Source organism: Parus major, chromosome 23, assembly GCF_001522545.3.
Source record: "Parus major isolate Abel chromosome 23, Parus_major1.1, whole genome shotgun sequence".
In the NCBI taxonomy this organism is placed as follows: Eukaryota; Metazoa; Chordata; class Aves; order Passeriformes; family Paridae; genus Parus; species Parus major.
The window spans coordinates 2,198,432-2,207,504 of record NC_031791.1 but is presented as its reverse complement, the minus strand read 5'-3'; the positions used below and the strand labels follow the sequence as shown (position 1 = coordinate 2,207,504).

Here is a 9,073-nt window from a genome sequence, read left to right as displayed (position 1 = left end):
GTGGTTCACACTACTGATCAAAATCTCTCTTCCCAGATGTGCTGAGACGTCCCCTACTCCAGCACCCCTGTCCTGACACAGCTCCTACTCTGGGCATTCCACAGCTGCCCCAGCTCCACCTCCGGAGGCTGCATCCCCCAGCTCTGGATGCCGGGATGCTCCAGCAGTGCTGGGCAGCCCACTTTGAGCAGTTCCACGTGGCGATGTCCTCTGAAGTTCCTAATTTGCTCACAGATTAATTACTATATAATTACCGCTCCCAGCTCCTGTGATCAGATGCTCATTTGCAGCGTGTAGGTGCAGGATCAGCCCTGGCTGGGGGGGGTGTTTTTTGGGCAGGGGGGTGCAGACAGAGCACGGGGTCCCCACTGGGTGACAGCCACCCCTAGGCGAAGCACGAGGCGGCGGCCGCGGCCCCACGGCACCACAGAGAGTGAACTTTTATTTCCAACAACGACAGCACCTGCCCCGTGGGGTGGGGACGGTGGGGAGGGCTGGGAGGGGGCGGCCGCGGGGGTCCCGGGGTTGGGGGGGTCCCGGGGGGTGGCCGCTCACGTGCACACGGTGCACGGCGTGAAGAAACATCCCGGTAGAAAAGAACGAAGGTCTGAGGGCCTCGACGGCCGGTCCTGCCCCAGGGTGGGGGTGCAGGCGTGAGCGTGGGGGAGCATTTTGGGGGAAGAGGGCACGGGTCCCCTCCACACCCGCGTCCGGGGGGTGGCAGGAGGAGGAACCGCGTGAGGACGAGTGGGAGGCGGTTCTCCCGGGGGGGGAAAACGGCTCCGGCCAGGCAGGGACCCCCCGGCTGCCCCAGAGCGCGGAGCAAACCCAGCGTATCGGCTCGCGGGGCCGCGCACGGGGCGGAGGCGGCGGCGGTGGGCGCAGGGCTCACACCTCTGTCTGGAAGTCGCCGTCGGCCGCGTCCAGGCCGGCGCAGGGGCTGTCCCAGTCTGCCCGGCACAGCTCCAGCCGGTCCCGCTGGGCACTGGGCAGCGAGCCCAGCGTCATCGCCTTGAATGTGCTCCACGGCTTGGGCGGCGCGGCCGGAGCCTTCGGCCGCTGCTCCTCGGGGCTGGTCACATCCTGCGGGGTGAGGGGCAGCTGTGCCCGGCTCTGTCCCGCAGCCCCGGGGCACGGCCGCCTCCAGCCCACTCCAGGATGGGATGGGACAACCCCCGGCGGGGGTTCAGGACTTACGTTGCCTGTGCTCTTGTCCCCGCCGCCCGACGAGACGCTCCACCGCTTTTCTCGCTGTGGAAAAACCCCAGCTCTCAGCCCCGGCAGCGCCCCTGGGTGCCCCCAATCTCCCCGGGGTGCCACAGTCCATGCAGGAGGAGGTAAAGGATTGCGGTGTGTAGACCAGGGCAGGACAGGGCCTCCAGGACCTCACCTTGGAGGAGCCGGTGGATGAAGCCCGGTACCGGTCCAGCGTGTGGAATTTCTGGTTGAGCTCATGGTAGAGCTCAGAGTGACGTTTCCGTGTGTGCATCACCTTCTGTGGGGGCAGAGCAGAGCCTGTGGCCATGGGCACTGCCCGCTGTCCCTCAGCACTGTCCCTGTCCCTGTCCCCATCCCTGCCTTCCTGGGGCGTCCCAGACAAGCAGCAGAGCCCACTCCGTGCTCATCATCAGTATTTTAATCCACAGCCAACGCTTGTTACTGCCTGGTCTCAACCCCTCAGAGCTCAGGAGCTGCCAGTGGGGTGAAGGGAGTGGGGACAAACTGGATCAGTCCCCCACGATGGCACCGGTGACACCTCCATGGCAGGACTTACCTCAAAGTCCAGGTCAGAGTACCGCAACCTCTTCCTCTGGCAGGGGGACAGGCAGGAGCAGGGGGAGGAGATGGAGAAGAAAAGGGAAAGGTCTTTGCAGGTCCGGGATGAGGAGGAACAGGGTTTAGGGGCTCATGCTGCCCCAATCCATGCCCGGTTTGGACACAGAGCTCATCCCGCCAAGGGTGGGATGGCTGGGGAGAGCGTGGGGGGGAATTCGTGCAACCCTCCACGTGCACTCGTGTCCTGGCACACACCTCCCTCCCCACAGCAGCCCCCCGCTCACCTCCAGGGACCCCACTTTCATGGCAGAGCCGGGCACGGTTCGGGGCATGGTGCGGCTGCGCTCCGACAGCTCCGAGGCCAGGATCTGCCTCACCGTGGGATGCTGCTTGAACTGGAGGCCGTAGGGAGCCTTCACCGTCGCGTAGGGCTGGTTCAGGTTCACGTTGACGTGATCCACGGCCACAAAACCGGGGTAAGCGTCCCCTTCGGCTGCCGGGCGCCCCGTCCCACCGGGCACCGTCTCCTCTGCGCCGCCACCGAGCGTCCCCTCGTCCCGGGGGAAGGGCTTGAGGCTGCCGGTGCGGCGGGGCAGCATCATGTAATCGCTCTCGCGGGGGGGCTCGGGGGCCCGGATCCAGCCGTATTCCAGGGGCCGCAGGCTGCTCTCCGTGCACAGGTAAACGGGACCCGGCGCCTCCAGGCTGAGCTGCTGCGCCGGCGGCTCGCCCAGCTCCGTCAGACCCGCTACCACGTTGGGCGTCATCTTGGGCACCTGCACCAGGATGCTGGCGGGGGGGATGTTCCCCGGCAGGCTGGAGAAGCCCAGGCCACCTTCCGAGGTAGTGTTGAGCTTGGGGTCTTCGTCCCCATCCAGGGAGATGCGGGACAAGGTGCCCGTGATGGTGGCGGGGTTGCAGGTGTTCACCTCTTTGAACAGCACTGTGGGCAGGGAGCGCGGTCAGAGCCAGCCCCGAGGGTCCCACGGAGGGTGGGAGACACAGGAGAGACCCCCCGGCTCGTGCTGCCTGCGCCTCCCAGGTGTGGCAGGGTGACAACAGAGGAGAGCTCACCTGTCTGACATGCCAGGTCAACGTCCTTTTCAAAATCTGTCTATAAAAATCCAGAAAGAGGGGAGAGAGCGAGAGAGAGAGGAGAGAAAGAGAGGGAGAGAGACGGGGAAATGAAGCACCATGGCCGGCACAGGCAGCGGCGGGGTCTCCAGGGGGGACCCACTCACCAGGATCTGCACCTGCCCGTTCTTGCAGGAGTCGGGCGAGTTTTCATTCTCCTCGCTCCTGCACCCCCCCATCTGACACTTCACCACGTCCTGGACCTGCGGGGACAGAGCCGGTCACGGCACCGCGGCCAGGGCTGTCCCCCGGCACCCCTCCGGCGCCGCCCCACCTCTCGGCGCAGGAAGCCGTGCACGGTGATGATGACGAAGCCCTGGACGGAGTTGAAGACGGCGAAGAGGACCTGGAAGAGGATGGAGCGCCGGTCGGTCATGGCGAGCACGGCCGACATCCAGGTCAGCGCCAGCAGAGGCAGGACCACGCAGGAGCTCCACAGCGATGCCCTGGCGCAGGGAGAGAGGGGCCGGGGTGAGCCCGCGGGGCGAGGCTGCCCCGGGACAGCCCCCCGAGCACCGCCCCCCTCCCCCGCAGCAGCCCCCCGAGCCTTGCCCCGCGCCCCACAAGCATGGCCGGGGCTGTGTGACCCAGCTGTCCCCTCGTCCTCCGTGTCCCCAAGCCAGCGCCGGCTGGGGACCGAGGGCTGAGGGGACCTGTGGGCTCCAGCCCCCCAGGTGTGTCCCTGTCCCCACACAGCCAGAGGGTGCTGGGGGGACGCGGGGCCACCGCCACCCTCCCACGGCCACCACAACAGCGGAGAAGGGAATTTTTTTTTCTCTTTTTTTTTTTTTTTTTTTTTTTAAAGCGGTGAATTTTGGGTCTGCCTCTGTTGTGACTAAACCCCCGTGAGCGGGGCACGTTCGGGAGCCTCTGGAGCTCACACGCCGGGAAGAGGGTCCCGGGGACACCCCCGAGCCCGTGCCCCCACCCCCAGGCCAGAAGAGGCGCCCGACCCCAGCGATGAGGTGACCTGCCATGGGAAGCCATGCCATGCAGACGTGATGGGACACGCGCTCCCCGCCCCGAGCACACAGCATCAACCCTTCCTTCCCCTCGGGGACCCCCGACCCCCCCTCCAAACCCCTCGGGGAGATGCCCAGAGCCCCCAGAGCCCCCCCCGGGCTGTGCTCGGGGCGGGGGGCGCGGCGGGCGCGGGACGGGCACTAACATGGCACTGCTGGCGGTGGCGGAGGTCATGGCCGCGCTGGACACCACGCCGCACTTGGTGCATTTCAGCAGCAGGCTGCCGCACGGGGGGGGCTTGGAGCTACGAGCCCACCGCCCCCCCGGCGCCCCGCGGCCAGGACCGGGCCACGCGGGGAGGGCGGGGGGATGCAGGCACCGGGAGAGGGGAGGGGAGCAAGGCAGGACGGAGGGGGGGGGATGGACAGATGGATGGACAGATGGATGGAGGGATGGATGGACGGACACAGGCAAGAAGCAAATGGGAGGAGGAGAAAGAGACAGAGAGAGAAAGAGAGCGCCGGGTTAGTCGAGGGCGGCAGCTGTTAATGGTGAGGGGGGGTGGCCAAGCGGCAGGGGAGAGGGCGGGCACGGAGGGGGGGTTGCGGCCTGCGGACCCCCCTTCCCCGAGGGAAGGAGCGGGGGTGGCTGCCCCCCAAATTCTGCCCCTCCGGCAGCCCCCAACAAGGGGCTGCGCTCACCCCGGGCTTGGCCCCCACTGCCCAGTGATGCGGTGAAATCTGCCCCACCCTCAGCACCGCCGTGCCCAGCCCCGGGCGGGGTGCAGGGGCGGGGGGCTCAGCCCCAGGGACCCCCCCCCCGCGGGGCGCAGGGCACTTACCCAGCTCGCTGCTTTTTGGACTTATCTGAAATGCCATCGCGGGACATGAGCTTGTTGAAGACGATGATGCCCACCAGCATGTTCACCTGCGGGAGGGTGGGCTCAGGGCTGGCACGGACCCCCCTGCCCGCAGCAACGGCTGCCACGAGCCCCCCACCCAGGGTGGGTTTTGGAGGGGGTCTGAGGCTCTTGGGGGCGGCTCACCAGCACAATGACAGCAGCGGGTCCCACGAAGGCGTAGAGCAAACCGCCCTCCAGCGAGAGCCAGCAGCTGCAGGGGACCGCGGGTGGCATGTCAGGGGACACCCCTGCTGCCATCCCCTGCTCCCAGGCGGCCCACAGCAGCCCCCGTGCCCCGCCTCGTGTCCCCTGTCCCCACGTACTAGCTCGCTGTCCCGTAGCCTTTGGTCCGCGTGAAGCCGACGGAGACGGCAACCACGAGGGCTGGCAAGCCTGGAGAGGGGACATGAAGGAAGGTGGCATTGTCCCCACCTGTGCCACCCCATGGGGCTCCTCTGACAGCTCCCCGCGGCCTGAGGGTGCCACCACCGAGACACCTGAGTCTGCTTTCCTCCACTGTGCCTCAGTTTCCCCTCTGGTGAGCCTGGGGAGTACCAGGGATGGGCGAGGGGTGCCCTCCTCCCACCCACGCCGGGCTCTTACCCCATCCCAAGCACAGGAAGCGCTTCCTGACCAGGCGTGTCCGGATCCGGCCGATCACCGCCAGGTAGGATTGCCAGGCCTCGGTCAGCACCCAGCAGAAGGACGAGAGGAAGAAGAAGTGGAGGAAGGCGGCAGTCATGGTGCACACGCCCTGCAGGGTGGGGACACGGGGACATCAGGGGGACACGGCCACGGCAGCGCAGCGGTTAAACCCCCACGCCCGGCGAGGTTTGTGTCAAAGCCACCGGCACGGAGGATTTAATCCCGGGATCGAGTTAATCCAAATCCAATCTGCTGCTGGGAGCCAGCAGGGGATGAGGCGAGTGGCCTGGGACCCCACCGAGGGTGGCAGGGTGGCAGCACCCACCTTGCTGAGCATCTGGGACTGGCCCACGAGGATGAGGATGTTGGAAGCCAGGATGGAGACGCAGAAATTGAGCAGGATGATGGAGCGCTCCGACTTGATGAACCTGCGGCAGGAGTGGCGTGGGGCTGGGGGCCAGCCTGTCCCTGCCCCTGTTTCTGTCCCTTGTCCCATGCTGCCACAGGGTGGGCGCTGTCCTGGGGCAGGGACAGTGCCAGGCAGCCCGAGCATCTTTTCCCACCCAGATTTTCCATTCCTGTTAATCCCATTGATGTTGAGCCTTCCCCAGTGCTTTGTCCCCCTTTGTCACGCCCTCCCCACACGGCCTCACACCCCAGGTGCCCCCCAGGTGCCCCCCAGGTCCCCTGTGCCTTTGGGTCACCTCCAGAAGGCCGCGTAGATCACCAGCAGGGTGAGCAGGGCCATGCAGGACACGGCACAGCCGATCATCAGTGGCACCGACGGTGTCCCCGAGGGGTCCATGGCCTGGGGGGACACCGGCGGGGACTGGCTGAGCCCAGCCCCCCCGCACTGCTCCCCGCCAGCCCCCTGCCCCCTCTGAGCCCTCCACCCCCTCACCCTGGGGACCTCCGGGTGCCAGAGGGGGTCGGTGACAGTGGTGGCACAGCCAAAGCAGCTTCCCGGGGATTCCATGCCAACAGGGGACACAGGAGGAATAGCAATGGTGGGAGTGGGGGGGGGTCAGGGTTGCCCCCTCCCCTCCTGGCACACAGCAGTGCCCTGTATTGAGCTCTAGGGACCGTGGCAGCCCCTGACCACACAAACCCACCCTGCTGGGGGTGCTGGGGGTGCTGGGACCCTTCCCCTGGCTGGTAGGGCACACCCCCACCCTTCAGTGCCAACCTCGTCCTAGTGGGAAATGCTTCGTGTCCATCCCCACCCTCCCCCGGGACCCACCCCCCCCAAGCCCTGGGGTCATCCCCCACCCACATCCCATGTCCCCAGTAGGCTCGTGGCTGTCCCCACCCTATCCCCTACCAGGTCTCTGGGCAGCTGGGCGAGGACGGCGAAGGTGGCGAGCTGGCGGCACTGGCATTTGGTGTGTGCCGGGAGGGTCTCCAGGGTTTGGCAGCTCTCCGTGTCCCAGTTTCCCAAGCCAGCATCCCTGATTAATGGGAAGAGAGCGAGGGAGAGCAATTTGAAATGATCAAACACACGCAGCCCCTCCAGAGTTAACCCGTTCCTGGCCCTGCCCTGGGGGAGGCATGGAGGGGGCGCTGCCAGGGAACCCCCCGAGCTCGGGGAGGAGGTGAAGCCATCCCTCCCCCAGGATGATCCTGCTGGGAGCAGTGCAGCTGAAAGGCTTCAGGTTTAATCATCCCACACAGGTTTGGGGAGCAGGGGAGAAGAAACGCCACGGAGAGGGACAGGGACAGTGCCAGGACAGACAGCAATGGCCCCAAGAGGCCCCTGGCACCTGTGTCCCCTTCCAGGGATGTGATGATTCCCTCTCTCCATGGGGACCCCTCCTTCCATGGGGACCCTCCCTCCATGGGGTCCTCTCCCACCATGGGGACCCTTCTGTCATGGGGCCTTCTCCTGTTAGAAGGATCTCTCCACCATGGGAACCCCTCTTTTCATGGGGACCCCTCCTGCCATGGGGACCCACCCCTCTTGGAGACCCCCCTGCCATGGGGACCCTTCCTGTTAAATGGGGTTCACCATGGGGACCCTTCCTGTCATATGGACCCCGCCTGCCATGGGGACCTCCCTAGTGAGGGAGCAGAGAGAGGGGTGACACTGCCATGCCCAGGTGAGGGCAGCCACAGCCCCCAGGACGACAGAAAACCGGGAACTGTGTCTGTGGGACAGCTGGGGACTGTCCCTGGGGCCGGCTGAGAACCTGCCACGCTCATCACAGCCAACACCTCCCCACCGGTTTGGGGGATGAACTGGAACCAGTGACCCCGAGCTGTGGCGCACCCGCGGCTACCTGGGCAGGGGGGCTGGCAGTGCCCACCCCCAGCCCGCAGTGCTGCCCACCCCCCTTCCTGCCCTACTTTCCCTCATTCCTGCCAGCACGAACAAATCACATCTGGCAGCCTGGCGGGGGCGGCCCCGCGGCTCCGCGGCCACATCAATCCCGTGGGAGCTCAATTCACCCGTGCCAGTGGGGCTGGGACACGGGAAGGGATGGTCCCAGCTCCTCATCCCTGGTCCTCATCCCTGCTCTCCCATCTCTGCTCCCATCCCTGCTCCCGTCCTTGTTCCCTCATTCCTGCTCTCATTCCAGCTCTCCCATTCCTGTTCCCACCCCATTCCCATCCCTTTTCCCATCCCTGTTCCCCCACCCCATTTCCATCCCTTTTACCTGTCCCTGCTCTCCCATCCCTGCTCCAATCCCTGTTCCCCCACCCCATTTCCATCCCTTTTCCCTGTCCCTGTTCCTCTACCCCATTCCCATCCCTTTTCCCATCCCTGTTCCCCCACCCCATTTCCATCCCTTTTCCCTGTCCCATCCCTTTTCCAGGCCCTGTTCCCCCACCCCATTTCTATCCCTTTTCCCTGTCCCTGTTCCCCCACCCCATTCCCATCCCTGTTCTCTGTCCCTGCACTCCCATCCCATTCCCATCCCTTTTCCCATCCCTGTTCCCCCACCCCATTCCCATCCTTGTTCCCTGTCCCTGCTCTCCCATCCCTGCTCCAATCCCTGTTCCCTCACCCCATTCCCATCCCTGTTCCCAGCACTGCTCCCCATCCCTGTCCCCGCTCCCCTCCCTCCCAGCAGCCCCCCAGCACTGCCAGCCCTGCCCTGTCACCAGTGTCCCTGTGTCCCCGTGCCCCTGACTCACGTCCTCGAGTAGTCCCAGGTGACACACTGCGGGTGGGACGTGCCCTGCAGACACAAGGACAGGTCAGATCTCCCCCCAGCCCTGTCCCCACCCCCCGAGGAGACGTGAGGAGCATTCCCCGGGGGTCCCAGGGCTGGCACGTCCCCAGCCTGGACACAGGGACCATGCTGCACATTGGGAACTGCTGGGCCCTGCCCCAGCTCGGTGCCTGCAGGTGACAGGGACCCGCCTGGGACTGGGAGGTGACAGTGATGGGACAGGAGGGTGACACATCGACGGTGTGGGAGGGGAGGGGGACACTCGTGGTGCTGATGAAGGAATTTGCTGATGACAGAGGAGGGCTGAAGATGAGGAAGGGCAGCACCATGGGAGGGGACACTCACAATGACAATGTGGGACAAGGGACACTTGTGTGGATGACACAGAGGGGGACACTCACAATGACAATGTGGGAGGGGGACACTTGTGTGGATGACACAGAGGGGACACTCCCAATGACAATGTGGGAGGGGGACACTT

At 65.7% G+C, this 9,073-nt stretch overlaps 1 protein-coding gene across 1 annotated transcript in view; it reads right to left on the bottom strand.

Moving 5' to 3' along the window:
* Nucleotides 1-410: 410 nt before the first annotated feature.
* Nucleotides 411-9,073, bottom strand: part of ADGRB2 (adhesion G protein-coupled receptor B2) — a 65,566-nt gene continuing 56,903 nt past the window's right edge. Inside the window, exons 15-30 of the mRNA XM_033519617.1 lie at nt 8,555-8,598; nt 6,741-6,867; nt 6,124-6,227; nt 5,745-5,847; nt 5,378-5,528; nt 5,098-5,167; nt 4,919-4,985; nt 4,715-4,800; nt 3,185-3,356; nt 3,018-3,113; nt 2,851-2,890; nt 2,061-2,719; nt 1,775-1,810; nt 1,391-1,495; nt 1,198-1,251; nt 411-1,083 (exon numbers count right to left, since the gene is read on the bottom strand). Of these exons, the coding sequence (XP_033375508.1) occupies nt 889-1,083; nt 1,198-1,251; nt 1,391-1,495; nt 1,775-1,810; nt 2,061-2,719; nt 2,851-2,890; nt 3,018-3,113; nt 3,185-3,356; nt 4,715-4,800; nt 4,919-4,985; nt 5,098-5,167; nt 5,378-5,528; nt 5,745-5,847; nt 6,124-6,227; nt 6,741-6,867; nt 8,555-8,598 (2,109 nt within the window). The 3' untranslated portion in view covers nt 411-888. The remainder of the gene's footprint in view (nt 1,084-1,197; nt 1,252-1,390; nt 1,496-1,774; nt 1,811-2,060; nt 2,720-2,850; nt 2,891-3,017; nt 3,114-3,184; nt 3,357-4,714; nt 4,801-4,918; nt 4,986-5,097; nt 5,168-5,377; nt 5,529-5,744; nt 5,848-6,123; nt 6,228-6,740; nt 6,868-8,554; nt 8,599-9,073) is intronic.